This window comes from Toxorhynchites rutilus, chromosome 1 (genome assembly GCF_029784135.1).
Source record: "Toxorhynchites rutilus septentrionalis strain SRP chromosome 1, ASM2978413v1, whole genome shotgun sequence".
Taxonomy (NCBI): domain Eukaryota; kingdom Metazoa; phylum Arthropoda; class Insecta; order Diptera; family Culicidae; genus Toxorhynchites; species Toxorhynchites rutilus.
In genome coordinates, this window is record NC_073744.1 from 23,249,237 (window position 1) to 23,266,928 (window position 17,692).

General features: G+C 39.1%; 2 protein-coding genes across 3 annotated transcripts in view; one reads left to right on the forward strand and one right to left on the reverse strand.

Moving 5' to 3' along the window:
• The window catches only part of LOC129769870 (uncharacterized), a 348,536-nt gene that overhangs the window by 156,707 nt on the left and 174,137 nt on the right, over positions 1-17,692 (reverse strand). The window lies entirely within an intron of this gene.
• Positions 16,052-17,692, forward strand: part of LOC129769884 (uncharacterized) — a 35,646-nt gene continuing 34,005 nt past the window's right edge. The window contains exon 1 of the mRNA XM_055772398.1: positions 16,052-16,181. Coding sequence (XP_055628373.1) covers positions 16,167-16,181 — 15 coding nt within the window. The 5' untranslated portion in view covers positions 16,052-16,166. The remainder of the gene's footprint in view (positions 16,182-17,692) is intronic.

Genomic DNA, 17,692 nt, shown 5'->3' on the forward strand with positions numbered 1-17,692 from the left:
AATGCACTTCTCTGCACTCTGTGCGTCGAATACGCTTATACTGAAATTCGACATTCTTCCATTACACCCCAATGAAGCATTGTACAATGTATATGTTTTCTGGTGTTACGTGAATATCATCAACATCGTCAAATCAATAATAACTACGCCAAGCAATAATAATGAAACTTTAAATATGGCTAAAAATTGGAATTATAAATTGAATACAGATATCAATACAGATTTTCTAGAAAATAACTAAGATAAAAAGATTTTTTTAGATCAAAAACACAGATTTTATTATTACAACCCTTTTTATAGGGTTGGGGAAAAAGAAATGTCGTATTTCTGATCGAAATTTTACGCTTTATTTAACATACTTAAAATTATCCAATTTAAGTCAAATATGCGCCGTTTTGTTCGCAAACTTGTTGCTATTTAGAAGGCAACTTCATTATCCCCCCTTATAAAACCTCCCCTCCTTATTTGCTAAAAACTCAGACAGCCAGTTTTCCGAGCCTCTTTTGAGGCCAACTCAGTATCACCAAGAGCGTTTTGCATGGACCGGAAGAGATGATAATCACTTGGAGCCAGGTCCGAACTATACGGTGGGTGCAATAGGACATCCCATCCGAGCTCCCGTAGCTTCTGGCGGGTCATCAAAGAGGCCGAGCGTTGTCATGGTGGAAAACAACACCATTCCTATTGATCATTTCTGGCCGCTTCTGGTCAATCACCTGCTTCGAACGGTCAAGCTGTGCTCACAATAAAGAACCGAGTTGAGGGTCTGGCCATAATTGAGCAGCTCATAGTGGATGATTCCCTTCCAATCCCACCAAACACACAGCAAAACCTTCCTGGCCGTCAATCCGAGCTTGGCGATGGTTTGGGCCGGCTCACCGCGCTTCGACCACGACTTTTTTTAGCTTTAGGTTGCCGTACGTGATCCACTTTTCATCACCCGTTACCATCTTCTTCAAAAATGGGTCGAGTTCGTTCCGTTTCAGCAGTGCATCGCAGGCGTTGATTCGGTCTAAAAGATTTTTTTGCGTCAACTCGTGTGGCACCCATACATCCAGCTTTTTTGGAATTCAATCTTCTGCAAATGGTTCCAAACGGTTTTATGGTCTATATCCAGTTCCTGGTCAATCGAGCGAGTGCTCATATGCCAGTCTACTTGGATGATTTCAACGATTTTATCAGTTTCCACGACGATTGGCCTACTAGTACGGAGTGTATCTTCGACAGCCACTACACCAGAACGAAATCGATCAAACCAACGCTGTGCTGTGCGAATCGTTACAGTATCGGGTCCATAAACTACACGAATTTTTTCAGCCGCCTTCGTTGCAGTTTTACCTCGCAGGTAGTAGAAACGTAAAATATGGCGAATTTCTTGCTTGGTGGACTCCATCTTTGACGCGCTATAACTTGAGACTGAAAAGGACAATCACAACACTGTCAAAACGACACTTGTAGCACAGATTGTCGTCTCTTTAAATAGCCGTATAGTATTCGCGACTACGAAGCTGAATTTGACAGCTTGTGTGCGTGAAGTGAATGTCAACAAAGAATTGCAAAAAGAATGTGATTTTTAAACGCACCGTTTTTACAGTTTTTTGCAGGAATTTTCGTAATGGTGAGTATGTATCGAAAGAACTATCCTCTAGGATGCTAATTTAGTTAAATCACATAAATTTACTGCAGGGGAAAACGTTTTCTTACCGCATCCAAAGGACACTGTCTTTACTTGTGAAAAAGTAAACAAACTTTCAGGATACTAAATATTAATAAAAATTAATAATTGTGTGCAAAATTTATCTTCCAAACGGTTGGAAAATGAGTTTTCCTTATGCAGTGAAAATAACTTTGCCGTAGCTTAAGCTGAATTTAACTTATAAGTGTTTTTCTGTGACCTTGTTTCATGCATTATCAGGACCCTTCAGTCGGAGAAAATGAAACCTGCTACGTGGCTGTGGAGTTTGCGGATGTGTTCGATTACGCTGCGGGTGGAAGCCGTTTATTCGTCGAAGGCGAAAGAGTATTCAAAGCTGAACATCTTTTAATAGTTGGTGTTGAAGAAGTTCACGATGAAGGCTTCAGTATTTTCTCGTCCTGCTCCAGTCATCATCTCCAAGCTCGGAACCCCATACAATAAAAATTCGTACGAAAAACTCCTTCTCCAAATGGTTGTTTTCGTGTTCCTGCAAAGCTGGCAAAGGGAAGTGCAAACACGTCATGGCTGTTTTGTATCATTTGTATCATTAATTCGCCTCTGTGCATAAGGAATAACTTTGAACTCATCAAGAGGCTACTAAATAATAAACGACTTGTTTAATAAAGATAGTTTCAGGGAAGAAACACTTTAGTAAAGGCCTATTTATTTAAAAAAAATATATTCTTAACATGTCTATTGTGCAGGAATCCGGTATTTCCTCTTCTAGCTTCACTGTAGATTTAGGCTTTTGACGATACTGCTTCACGAGAGTCACTGCTTTGACAATAGATTCGAGCATTTCTCTTGATTTAAGTCCAGTCCATGATACAAGATCGTCATCGCTTCCAAAGGAGATCGCTGAGATACGCTTGACTTTAAGTTCATCCAAATCCGTAGTGTCTACCTGAACTGCTTTCTCTACTGTAGGAACACAGACTTCGGGATGATCTGCACATTCAGCATCGATGGCAAGATCTGAAAGGTTTGGTGTATCATGTCTCTGGTCCATCGCTGCCCCAACTTTGGCACGGTTTGCAGCACGTTCAGCACGGCCCTCAATAAGTCTTTTCCTGGCTTCGCTGATGGGAGGTGGCAAATTCAAGTCGGGAACTGCTGATGGCCTAAGAATTAAGCGATCAGTGGCACGGCTTGTTGCTATAAAAAGTAAAATAATAATAAATAAAATTATAATATTATTGCTTCAAGGCGTGTATTACACTTCATACTTGGAGAGTAGAAGTTCGACACGGAGGCTACAAATATGGGAGGTTTTTGTAGGTTCTATCTTTAGGCGTAGTCGTTGGATCCAGTCTAGATACCGCGATTTGTCCGTATTCGGAGGGAAGGCATGAAAAGAAATTCCGGGGCGATATCTCTGCTTACATCCGGGGACGACACAAACAATACGGCTTTTGAATTTTGCAGATTGTTCGGAGTCAGCTTCAAGCAAATTTCGTCCGACTTGCATGTTCTCCGGGCAATTTGCGCAGCTTTTGACGTCCATATTTCACACGTTCTAAGGAAAATATTTTGAAAAATATTAGAGCACTGATTGAATAGAAGCCAGATCTTTGTATTTAGGTATTTTATGAACACTAAGCGGATATTTTTATATCAAATTTCATTAATTCGGTTGACCTCTCTCGCAGGTAGATTGACAGAGGGTGTACTTCAACGGCTTTTTTTCACTACTAACTGACAATAAATTTTAGTTCGAAGCATCGAAACAGCTAAGAAAAACTATTTTTCAACAATTTCCACTAATTGTAAGATAAACACGGTACAAGTTTTCGAGAAATCAGTATATTAATTACAGAGAAAATATGCAACGGTTTGTTTACATATTTTTCACTCACACGCGAAACATTCATAGGTAGCAACACCGTACCTTCGATGACGCGAATGACCCGATACGATAAGTACAACACAAGATATGTTTAAGTGTTGCCATATATTGACAATATACGACATTTGTTTTTCCCCAACCCAATATTATGGCAACTCTTTTCCCGGCAGCTACGGGATTCTGGTTTCGGTTCCCCCTTGATCCTGGCTACCTAGCAGTCGTCGGACGTTCTCAAACACCTTTGTAACTTTCATCGCAAAAGATCTGGCCACATTCCGCGACTTGGAGCTCCCTTACATGCGTTCCGCGCTCTTTTTCTTACTTCGACCCCATTTTGACAACTGAATAGAAAATGGCAAATACCTAATTTAATTTCATATTTTACGATATTCCTCCGAAGCCTAAATTGTTGGCGAATCATTTCTAAATAATAACCAGACTCTGATGCATCTAGCTTTGATTACTAAATTTGAACTAGAAAATGATACAGGCAGAATTTCATTGACGGATTAATAAGTAATTTTGCAAATTATTCATTCAAGAAAAAGATAATTCCATTTTAAAATTATTTTCGGGCAATTAAACCGATAACGATTCCATTTACTATCGAATATTAACCATCATTCGAGCAGAATTGTATCGATCGAAACAGCATCCATTAGGATGTTAATTTATTGATGATAGCTTAGAGCTCCCCTTAACATTCGGTGTATGAAGGAAGCGCTCGATGGGTTGTGCTTTGGGCATTTCCTATTCACTATTTGATGAAAGTTAAAAGGCAGAGAAAACGTTGTTGAGAGCTCGTTGATGATGGTGATGACAATCATGATGAAGGGACAAATCGGGTTGCATGTGAATTGAATTTGAATAATGATCTCGAGATGCTATCTAGATGCCAAGATGCAAAGACATGTAAGAGCGTTGTGTATGATATACAATGTCTCTACTGTCCCACCTAACTCTAATACCCAATTCGTACTGAAGCGTTGGGACATCAAATGACACAACGCTTTATAGAGATTATAGAGATTATAGATTATTAAATTTTCTCGAGTTGTGGCTTTGTAGATGATTCCCATTCAGATGGAAGCATTCGAATTTGGACCATTTTTTTCTCTCGAAATAATTGCGATTAAAACGTCTACTCTACCAAGAAGGTTTTCTGAAATCGGGCTAGTGTGTCTCCATGAAACAGACTTTGTTATCGGTTGAAAACGTGAAATAGGCTTCCAATGTTGACACTAGTCGCAGTCGAAAACCTTCTGAATCCCTGACTCTTCTCTGGATTATTTGAAAAGCATCGATCGTTATTGACACCAAAAAAAAAAAATCCAACGACATAAAATTGCGAAGCACATCTCCGACATGACTGATTACAAGATAATTTAAGTTAATATACATAGTTGCATGGGTTTCGAGATACGTAGCCTCACTCTGACATTAACCATGGGTCGCCCTTTCTTGATTTATGGCCATCAAAAAACGATTATCACACATAGGTAGTGATCCCAATTCATTGTAACGATTCCCTAATGGTGCCTTTAATGGCGTCAACTACACCAAACTAGTTACACGTTGAAAATGCATTGGATTCTCTATGAGTTCGTGTCAATTGGATTTTGTTATCGAAAAATACGAAACTGATATTCTAAAATGTTTGTGTGTTGAATGAAAAAACTCGACAGCACTGCGGGCTACCTATTATTTAACAACTTTATAACATCAACAAGCCCGAGTGCAATACTAATAGTTTTTTTAAATAGTTTTATTTTTGCCTATGTTGATTGGGTTTGAATCTCGGGCGGATTTTATAATTTAGAGGTAGATCTCGTTCGGAATGCAGGAAGCAAAAGTTGATCTCGATCGGGTTACAGCATGCAACATCATGCTAATTTCAAATCTGATCGGCTTCCGGAATAAGGGTGAGTATGTGAATTTTCCGGTTTCAAGTATACATTCTACGCTAAAAAGGTTAGAAAATCATCATTTTACATTATGGTAAGGATGTAACAAAGGGTGGCTTGGTATAAATAATTTTATTTAAATTTTTACAAAGGAAACAATAGGTATCATGTGTTGTGTTTCGAATATTGCAGACCCTTCTCGTATCGGCCGATCGGAATCCCCTTCATAATCAATTATATCAACCAATTTGATGTGATATCGATTTCATCGCCATTATCCACAGCAAAAGCTTCTGTTAACGCTCATAACCTGTATGCATTATCAAACATAGAAATTCCCAAGATTATAGTCTTTTGTCTAAGCGTGTTTCAACCATTGTAAATATACAAAAATTTAACTTTCTCACCATTTACTGACGACGTTCATGATAGAAATGAATTTTAAAAGTGTATTTCAAAGTGTATAATTCTTGTGATGTTCGATCGCATGGTAACCAAATAATAAGTATTTCACATCCAAAAAAAATCGTATGTGTACCAAACTACCGAGTGAAAAGTACTAAATGAGATGCTTAGAATGAAAGTGGTGTAAGTGATTTGATCGATTTCTCTTCACAACTTTCTTTTTGATTAATAACTCAACTGCCAAAACGTTCCAATTTGAGTTGGCTATACAGTTCGGTAGATTCCAAATTGTCAAATACAGCTGGGAATGAGTTTGCAGCTAAGTTATGACTAAGTTATTGCGTTAATCTACCGAATCATGATTTTGTCATGGCTGGAAAACATAAGCTTATTCCGTCTGTTATCGCAGGATGCAAGATAATGCTAAGGCACTTTGATCTTGCTGAAGTTGTTCTCTGCAGTGTTCCAATATACGTTGCAGTTTGTTCAGGAAGGCACTGTTCTTCGAACGCATTTCCTCATGGGATCGATTTTCAAAGTATGAGCGAGCTGCCTGAATTCGAGATTATTCGGTACCGAAGAAAAATCTAGCCAGTAACCATAATAAATGTGGATGGAGGACCAGACAAGACCCCTGGTTTTGAAAAGGTCATAGATATTTTGGATCTATTATTTTAATCAACTGAATTTTGATGCAATATTAGTTGCTACAAATTCTTCAGCACGCAGTGCATTCAACTGAGTCGGAATGTCTTTCTTTTCCGGCAGGTTAAATACTTCCTCGTAATCATGAGGAATCTCACTTGGATAAAAACTCGAAACAAGGCACCCGGAATTGGAAATAAAACATTTTTAGTATGCAGGGAATCGTTAGCTGATTTGTGGAATAACCTAGTGATTGATGGATATCCCGTCAAATCAGAATATAGGGGAAGGATGGTAAAGACGGATACCTTAAGTAAACGTTGATTTTTTCGTGAACTTCACAAAAAATATATAGCTATCTCACCACAAATTGATAGTCTAGGTCTCTTTTTATAATAACATTTGTCTTTGAGGCAGAAATTTCGCAAAATGAATGTGTCCGACTTTTAAAAAAATAAGATTGAGTCGGGAAAGACGGACACTTGGCGGGAAAGATGGACACCTGGGGTGGGAAAGATGACCATTATCTGAAAATTCAAGTTTATGTACTTGATATGTTTTGGTTGTCTTCAAATAGCCCTTAAAAATGATCGAACATAAAGGCTAGACTAAAATCACCTAAAAGGCTTACAATTTGTATTATTTTTCTATGTCCAAAATAGCTTCCGGCATTCGGAATGACAAATTCGGATTAGGTTCTAAAAACTGCTCTGCTCTGCCATGATATCTGGTTGCACTTGCAAACGTAGTTAGTGGGCATCTGTTAAACAAAGAAGGAGGAGATAATCAATTTGTCTCAAAAACGAAATGTTCGTCTTTAGTCGGTGGAGTGTCCGTCTTACCCGACTTGATTAGTATTTTATTTTCGTCAATATTTCTGGAGTAAAAATGATAAAACTTCACCGATGATCGGATAAACTTGAAGAGAAGTGATGGTAAAACATTGTCGTAACGAAAAATACATAAAAAAAAATTACTCGATAATAATCAGACCTTATTTTTTGCAGACGAAAATTTACATCGAGCTGCTCTCTGTAAATTATTTTTTGTTTTTATTAAGAAATTTAACAGAAAGCCAACTAAGTGTACACAGTTAGTGCCACAGGTATTGATACACTGTATTGCAAGCTTGTATATCATTGAAATTTAAAACAAAAATGTAATTTATTAATAACACAGGGGTGTCCGTCTTTCCCAACTTTCCCCTATTAAGTCCGCAAACTCCCAAATCGACGAAGCGGAATTATTACAATATCAAGTCGAGTTGTTTGCTCGTCACGTAAAGACATCCCAAGACCTTTTGCAGGTAGTGAAATGTAACGGCAGGAACTGCCGCATTGAACGAAGCAGTAGTTATGTTTGTGTAAATCAACATCAATTTCTCCCAGTTCATGGTCTTCTCAGGTGAACGCCAGATGGTTTGAAAGCACCAATCCCAACAGATGTGAGCATTAATTTTCCATCTCTGTTTGTTCGAAATTCTATGAACTTGTCGAAAGTTCTTCCGAAGTCACTACTCGCATATAAAGAACTGTCGTCTAAACATTTGATTCCGACCTGGGCAGATATCTGACTATTTTACGTTGATATTCTCATTACTTAAAAAAAGCTTAAAATTTTTCAAACGACGTTGACTTTGTGTACAGATTAGCGTTACGTAACATGAGGGGGAGGGGGGTTCCTCTTGCGTTACTTTTTGTTATATTAGGGGGGGGGGAGGTGGTCCAAAAACCTCATTTTTTGCGTTACGTAATTTATGCACGACGCCTAACGACAATCTTTTATAGCGACAATTCTCTATAACGACGGTCCCTTGCGATGTCGCTATAGAGAGCTTTCACTGTAAAAAAGAAGTGATGTAGAAAATTCAAAAAATGAGCCTAAGATGCTAAAACTATTTTTAACAAACTTTGTGGAACATTGATTTTTTATTAATTTTCGAAACATTGAATTTTTGTATGTTCAAATTATGAGTACTGATGTGATTCAAAACAAAAAAAGTTGATGGGTCTGAGCCTAGGGGCCTAGGGGCACGGATGGGATCTTGATATAGGACTGTGATTGTGTCTAGTAATTGCATTTAAATTGAGTTTCTTCATTGTTCACAATCTGTATTTTTTTTTCCTTTTTGATACATCAAATGGAAGCCCTGAACAACATGCGTGAGTATACCCTTTCTGCAGCCAGTTGAATTTATTCATTGCATTTTTTACATAACTAAACAACATGTTCGATATAATGACATCCTGGACCACAATTCCATAAAATACTAATAGCAAGATCTACACGATAAAACGTGAATTGAGCATGAATTGATTGGACAACAACCTGAACTTCAATCTAATAAAATCTCTATCAACGTTTAACCTTTTGAAACAGGCTCGCGTCAAATATTTGGGGAGTATCGAGTGAAATCATCCAGACAAGTGTTTATGTCTTGAGCAAAAAAAAGGCTAGACAAATTTCCTGTCTTATGGTATGGAACACAACGTATGTCGCAATAACGATTTTGAATAATATGAGTTTGAAAAATCTTAATGAATCGTTACATTTTTCGTAGAGTTACCCCCTATATAGAAATCAAAGACAAAGTCCAATGTCAAAACGTAGCGAAATAAATAAATCTTTTTTTTATCTTAATACAAACTTTTAACATATTGAAGGGTGTGTCACATCAAATTGCATCACGGAAAAAACGCTGTAGAAATTTAATTTTTAGGAATTATATCTTCAGCTTTCGCTTATAATCAGATAAGAGTGTATAGATCACGTTGGCCATGCTTCACTGTCAATCTTTAGTAAATTTGGAAAAATGTCGTCGAACGAAAAAGAGCGTCGTGAATTAATCCTGCGCACTCATTTCGAGAATCCGGAGTTGTCACATCGGGACATCGGTAAGATGCTGGGAATCGTCCAATCCACGGTCAGCAGAGTACTAAAACGATACTTCGAGAACCTAACCATCGACCGGAAGGTGAAGAACGGCAAAAATGGATGCTCCGTCAGTGAAAAAGATCACAAGCGCGTAGTTAAGCAGTTTAGACGTGATCCGAGAAGTTCGGTCCGGGATGTCGCCAATAAGCTGAATTTGTCAAGTTCATTCATCCAGCGGACCAAGCAGCGGGAGGGCCTGCGTACATACAAGGTTCAGAAGGCTCCTAACCGCGACGAAAGGCAAAACATGGTAGGGAAGACGCGAGCCCGGAAGCTGTATACCGAAATGCTGACGAAGCCGCATTGCCTGGTAATGGACGACGAAACCTACGTCAAAGCGGACTTTCGTCAGCTGCCGGGCCTGTTGTTCTTCTCCGCAGAGGACAAATTCAGCGTTCCGGAGGAGATTCGCAAGCAGAAACTATCCAAGTTTGCCAAAAAGTACATGGTGTGGCAAGCGATCTGCTCTTGCGGAAAGCGGAGCGCCCCCTTCGTGATGACCGGCACGGTAAACGGGCAGGTTTACCTTAAGGAGTGCCTATAGAAGCGCTTACTACGACTATTGAAGCAGCACGAGGGCCCGACCATCTTCTGGCCGGATCTCGCTTCGTGCCACTATTCAAAGGACGTGTCGGAGTGGTACGAAGCCAACGGAGTCACCTTCGTGCCAAAGGAAATGAACCCGCTCAACGCGCCGGAGCTTCGCCCAATAGAGAAATATTGGGCGATTATGAAGCAGGCCCTCCGGAAGAACCCAAAAGTTGTCAAATCGGAGGCGGACTTCAAGAGAAAATGGATTTCTGTTCAAAAAAAAAACTACAACCTGACGTTGTACAGAACCTTATGGACGGGGTAAAGAGGAAGGTGCGAGTATACGGGCTTGGGCTCGAAGTATGACTAAAAAGAAAATGCCAAAAGTTGTTTAATAGTCTTTATTTTACTGTCTAAAATTTTCAAAAGGATCGGTCTACTGGGCGAATTTCTACAGCGTTTTTTCCGTGATGCAATTTGATGTGACACACCCTTTATTTGTGTTGTACAATCAGAACAGTTTCCAAATCAGAAATGAAATCCCAACAACACAACTACACCTCGTTGATTCAACCGGACGTTATGGGTTCAAAAATAATTAACTTGTTTACGTTATGCCTAGATTGTGCCTGAAATCAGATACCTCTAAGGTACCTCTGTTTATTCATATAAAGTTACTCTGATTCAAACATCGTTCATCAGTCGAACAATCTTCCTTATAGAGTGAATAACAGTATACCGCAATGGACTGCAACAAAATTTTCTCATGCTGTAGACCGTTTCCGAAAAACGGTAAGAAATGTTCATCTGAAAAACGTTTCTTAACTGTCTCAGTGATTGAGAGATATGAATTAATGTGATGCAATATCCGTTTAGATACATCTTCAAAAAATTGCGGAACATGTCGTTTAAACCACGAAATGCCAAATTCAGTTCCATTTGCTTCGAGTTGTGCAGAAATTCGTGTTTCATTTGTATGACAGCTCCCTCTTAGAGAGAGTGGAGGGATCTCGAGCCACCATAGAAACATTTATTGTCCCTTGAAACCATCACATGCCAAACTGTACTGTACATTTTCTTGATGAGTCCTCGAGTTATGCAGACATTAATGTTTCATTTGTATGGCAGCCTTGTTTTTCACACAAAATTTAATACAGATTCTTTGATCTATTTTTGCAGTTGGCAAGATGAACCAAAACACGTGTAAGAAAAGCAGTTGTCAAAAATTTACTGAACATTCAAAATAGCCGTACTTGTCAGCAGTTTACCAGTGACGCTGCTCTCGCAGTTTTGTGTTTGTAGACAAACATGATTTTTTCGTATGTTATATTTGAAAATGTGACATGTTTGTTTCACATGATGTTCAAACATCATGTACAGTTTCTCTTGGATTTTCACACAAGCAACGGCAATGTGCCAGGACTCATATTCTCGAGCTGGAGAGGATACAATATCGTTGCTTGCGTATAGCCATGGGGTGTTTGCATTCGACACATACGATGAGTCTCGAAGTCTTGGCAGGAATAACCCCGCTTACTCTTCGGTTCACAGAATTATCCTACAGATTTCTCATCCATTGCAAGATCATGAATCCATTGGTGATTGATAACTTCGAAAATCTACTCGGAATGACTCCTAAGTCAAGTTTTATGTCTTTATACCATGAGTACCTTACCCACGACGTGCACCCTTCACCAGGCATCTCCAACCAAGTTTGCTTCCCATACTTTTGTAATTCTTCTGTCATTTTTGATCTGTCCATGCGATAAAAAATCCATGGAATCCCAGATCACGCTCCGATTCACGCTACGCTCCGATTCTATTCCGCCGATATTTTCGGCAGAATATGCACTAGGGATCATTGAAACATTGCCCATCGACCATTATTTTATTATTTCAGACAGTCTCAGCTCAATAGAGGCAATCCGCTCAATGAAAGTTGATAAACGCTCATCTTATTTCCAAACAAGAACAAGACATCTATTGAGTATTTTGGTCGAAAAATTATTCAAGATTACCTTAGCATGGGTTCCCTCACATTGCTCGATTTCGGGGAATGAGAAAGCGGACTCGCTAGCTAAGGTGGGCGCTTCTGAAGGCAAACTTTTTGAAAGGCAAATTGCTTATAATGAATTTTCCACATTCCTCGTCAGCACACGCTCGTAAGTTGGCAGCGCATGTGGAGTGAAGATGAGTTCGGTCGTTGGTTATACACGATTATCCCTAAGGTCTCGACGAGTGCATGGTTCAAGGGATTGAATGTAGGTCGTGATTTCATTCGCGTGATATCTCGGCTTATGTCCAATCACTACAACCTAAACGCGCATCTTTATCGCATTGGGCTCGCAGCAAGCAATCTATGTGATTGTAACGATAGCTACCACGACATCGAGCATGTTGTCTGGTCGTGTATCCGGTTCCATGCTGCCGGCTCTCAGCTTTCCAGAGCATTGAGGGCGCAAGGCAGACAATCGGATATCCCCGTCCGGAATATCTTAGGTAGCCGTGATCCTGATCTTCTGCTCCATCTATACCTGTTCCTCAGAAATGCCGATGTCAACGTTTAATGATGTTTCGTTCGTTGTGTCCCTGTTTCATATCCCTCCTATCCGATCTATAAACTTTTACTTAGTCGCGGCAATACATACACACACTCTTTACAGATACACGGGCCGAAGGTTGTGCACTGATCATTCAACAAGAGCCAAAGGTTGTACCGCTCATGACAACTCTACACGAGCTGATGATTGCGTCGGCTAGTGATCATTCTATCCTGGATTCCTCGAGTCGAGAAAGACGCACCGCACTAGATATGGGGACTAGGGGGGCGTTGCTGATTAACGGTCAGCTGCATACCAATAGGAAGTATCCCGTGTCGGGCACACTACAGAGCACTGAAGACTGCAACATCCCAATTATGAGAACACTTGTAATACTAACCTAGAGCCAACCGCGAGTAATCAGTTACATATTACTAACATAGTTGTAAGCAAACATTGTCAAAATATTGAACTCCTGGCCCCGTTAGGCTGACGCCATATGAGCCTTAATAAAAATATATATTTTGGATAAAAAAAACGGCAATGTGTAGAAGAAAAGAAGCGAATTAGACACCACTCAACGCACGGTGTGTTGGTGTGTTGACATGGAAAAGGAAAGGAAAGAATCTATCATGACAATGGGTGCTTCGTCTAGAATTTGGGCAAATAAAATACACCTCTTTATCTGTTCTGAACAAAATAAGTGTGAATTGATATCAAAATCATATATCAAAATTGAAATCATTATTTAGTCCACGCATCAATTTATAAATTGATGCGTGGTAACATCCGCTATTATCAGCTATAGTGTGAATAAGTGTGAACTTTCCTGAAAACATCAGTCTAAAACTAATTTTTGTGTATTTATTAATTTATTTGGTCAGTATTTGCATGATGTCGCCCCACTGTGAACTCGGTTCCCCAGACTTCAATTGGCCATAGAAAGCTTTTTTCTATTCAGAGAATGTTTTCTTTTCACGGGAAATAGCTATGGATTATTTAATCAGACTTGCAAAATGTGCATGAATTCATAGCCTCAGAGTTCACGTAATTTTTGCAATACGAACTAAATTTCTAGTTAGTTTCTGTGAAGAAGTGCTCTACAAAGAAATGTTTTAGGAGGAATTATTTCTTTCCGTGCATGAAAAGAAACGAAACGAAGGCAATGAATATTGTGATAACGGGTGGTATGTTTGGACATGATCGTGCTTGAATTATAAACATCGTGTTTGTTTATGATTTGAGAAACGTATGTTTATGTTTGATTATCATTGTTCGTGTTTGGGGTAAACATTGAACACCAGCGAAAACCATGTTCGGATAATATGTTAAAAGTTTGTATTAACATAATTTTTGTTTTAATATCGCTACGTTTTGTATTCACCCACATGTCTTCTAATGTTTTTCAACGTGACTCCTAAATATATATTTTTGCCATAAAGATGTATTGGGAAAAGTTGTTGGAAATTATAAGCCAACTCTTAAAATTTCATGAACATAACGGTATAACAGGGCCTATTTACTATAAAAAAGACAATAAATTAGAAATATTTTTTTAAATATCACGAGAACGACTGCATTTAGAAGTAGATTGCTAAAGAGCTGTTTTAAATCAGGATTCATTATTTATGGCTAAAATTGGTTGTGAACATACAAACATTCTAAGTTTCGAAAATTCAAAAATAATGTTATACAAAGTTCGTCAAAAATAGTTAGATGGTAATCTTGGACTAATATTTTGAATTTTCTACATATACGAGGGTCGTTCAAAAAATAAGTTTCAGTGCCTCAGAAATCGCGGAAAAATAAAGTTAGGACAAAAAACAAGGTGATTTTCGTAATCTACGTTTTATTTTATATTATTCTACATAATCGCCGTAACGTTCGAGGCATTTTTCATAGCGTGGCACGAGTTTTTCCTATTCCGAGCGCGAAGTGCGTAGCGTCCAACTTTTTGAAGTACGATGTAACTGCGTCACGAATTTCTTCAGTGTTATCAAATCGTTGACCGTCGAACGCCTGTTTCATCAATGGCACTAACGTTCCTAGAGGAACTTCGCCGTCTCAACGTAGTATTACTTGCGTCATTTTTATTAGTACTTAGTTGAGATTTCTATGCCAAATAACACGTCTTGAATGCATTCTGAGTGGCAAGCTCTAGAATACGCGTGATCACAGTGCAAGTCGGAGGAAATTTCTTTGACGAAAAATTCCCCCGACCAGAACGGGAATCGAACCCGAACACCCGGCATGTTAGTTATGACGCTAACCACTCGGCCACGGGAGCGTAATTTTTTTCTCCGTAAATAAAAAAAAGAGTGCTATTTTCTTGCTCGGTGTATATTTTCTCAATAATCTAAAAACCCTTTCTGAGACATCATTTCAATACGACTCATAGTTTCTAAGATATAAATTATCAAAAATTTCTCTTACTACAATGGATACGCCCTATTGAAAAGTTACACTTGAGTCAAAATATTCCCAATTGCTGTGGAAAACTCATATTTCCTCCAACCCAAACGGAATACAAACTTTCATTCGAATCAAAAATACCTGTTTTCAAAATCTGCATTTTTAGGACGATTTCATTTGGAATTGCTCTTATGTGGGTACGAAAGATGCCATTCGCGTTTTCTCTCACACAGGTTCGCTCCAGCCAGCGAGCAGTTAATATTCATTCTCAATGCTGATCTCACAAACACAGCGACTCAAAAGCAATACCATCTCGGTGGGTTGATAGTATGTTAGGAATGAGTTATGTTACAAATAGTGGTGCAATTTTGTTCGCAGTTTCAAATCCGAGGCTCTCGATGAGTTACGTGGATCGATGAAATGATTCACCGTGGAAGGAGGGTGGGGGGCAATAGGATCTGCAATTATCTCGGCCATCTGCCCAGCATCCATATGAGAGACTGCGTTATGCAGATGGCTTTCTTTCTTTCTCTAGAAAAACAAAGTGAGATGAGTATTGAATCCACAAAAAGACAACAACTGTGTTATAATTCATCACTCTAGTAATACAAAAACTGCGAGACGTGGTACGGAAAAATAACAATCAGGAAAAAAGCTAAAAAGTTAGTTTGTGAAAACTGAGAATTTATTCTTACGTACCTCGAAGATGACAAATGTTTCGAGAATTGGAATATTACCCCTTTCTGCAATGATCCTGAGTACATTATGAGCAAAACGTTCAATCAATTACAACACCGGCCTGTCCCGGACAAGACAAACACCCTTTTACACGTTTTGCAAATTAATTCACTGCTCGGCCAAGTGAAAAAAATACTTAACTATATGTTTTGCTCCGCCAATTCACACCAATTCAATCGTTTATTTTTACTGTTTGATTTTCGAGTTTTGTCTGGGGGTTCCACCCCCCAGCCATTGAACGGGAGGGTGGGAGGTTATGGTTCATCAAAGTGAGTTGAAGAGAGGAGAAGAATAAAAAACCACACTCAGCCCCCATCCGTCCCATGCGTGGGAGTGGTGTGATATGCCGTAAATTAGTCGCTGATATAAAAGCAAATTGGTTCACCAATGGTGCAGTCACTATCAATTTTGTCAATCGTGTTTGAGTTTGTGTTTTTTTCGGTGGTCGGTTTGTGACGTTTTTTTTGCGAGTGTTTTCGAAGCTCACGTGTCGCGTGGCCCAATATAACGGAATCATGAAATCGTTTCTGGTGAGTTTATTACCTGGCAGTGGGCAGTTTTGAGTTTCTGTATTCATTATTGGAATATGTGGGTTAGCGTTTTTATTTTTATTTTTGTGGAATAAAATATTATCGGACTGTAACGAACCCGTTCCTGTTGGTATGGTGCTCTGTGAAAAGTTTGGGTTTAGGGAATATAGCAGATAAAAAAAATCATAAAATACATCGTTAGTGAAAAAGGGGCGATAAGCAAACACAACAAAAACCATCCAGAATCAATTGAAGTGATAGGGGTTTCCGAGGAAAATATATATACATCCAGGAATTGCATTCCACCGTTGACCGGTTGGCCACCGCGTAAATATTAAACGCGGAAATATCAATAAATAAACTCAGGTTTAATAAAAAATTCACCTCGCGAACTCACCCTCCGCGAGCGGAAGAACCAGACCGGACGGACGGATAGACTGCTTCCCAACTCTTTTTTTTGCCTCCACCGGGAGAATCAATAAATCAAAGTGGATTGAAAGCGAGCAACAAACAAGTCCACTGATGAGAGTGCATCGAACGAAAAAAAAAAGAAAATTCTGGCAATTTTTCCGGCTGTGTGCGTTCGAAAAGAGGAAACCCTCCGCTTCTTCCAGCGAGTTTGCGAAATGTTGTGTTTTCAATTGCAATCGAGAAGATTGCGAAACTAGCGGAATATGTAGCAAATTGAATTGATGCGAGATTATTGGTGGGTGGAGTTCTAGTTTGGTGGTCGGAAAATTTCTGCCTGACAAAACACAACCATACTTTGAAAAACTAATAAGTGAAATAAGCAATGTGTACGGGCCGTGTCCGATTTGATATTCGAAGTTGAACAAATCGTATTAAGAAACAGGCCCCCGAGGTCTTCAAGGATCAGTTGAAGAGTTGTGTTTTTTTTACAATGGATAAAATAAACATCACACAGTGATAAAATTTGGAACTTACTTATAAACACCACCGGAGCCCCATCTGGCGAGGATAATGAACTGAGGCGGCTCAAAACGCCGAGGATAACACAATCCGAAGTGTCCGCCGACCCGGAAGCGGCGGCCTCTCACGTGAAAATTTTTGTTCCGCCGATTGGCCGGTTAGTTTGAAACATAGAAGGCGATCCTTTGGATAGACCCGACCGAGTTTTAGCGAGCGTTGGACGGCATACATTTGCCCGATCAATTTTTGCGTTGAAATATAAAGGATATATCTCATATTTCGGTCCCAAGTCGGTGGTCGAGTCGAATTGCGTCACCTCAGTGGAATGGGGCCGGCTCGTTTCCTAATCCTCATTAGATGGGGACTTTGTCCCCATTATATTGACCTCAGAATAAACTACATTACGAGAAAAAATTATAATAAAAATTGCCTATTTGCGTTAACGACTACAATGGAAATAATGGATTTTCAGGTGGGATGAACACACTTTTAAGAAAATATTAAATTATGAATAAAAATTTACATTTCGAACAAAATTAGCATTCTATGTAAATAACACTTTTTTCTGCAAGTGATGATAG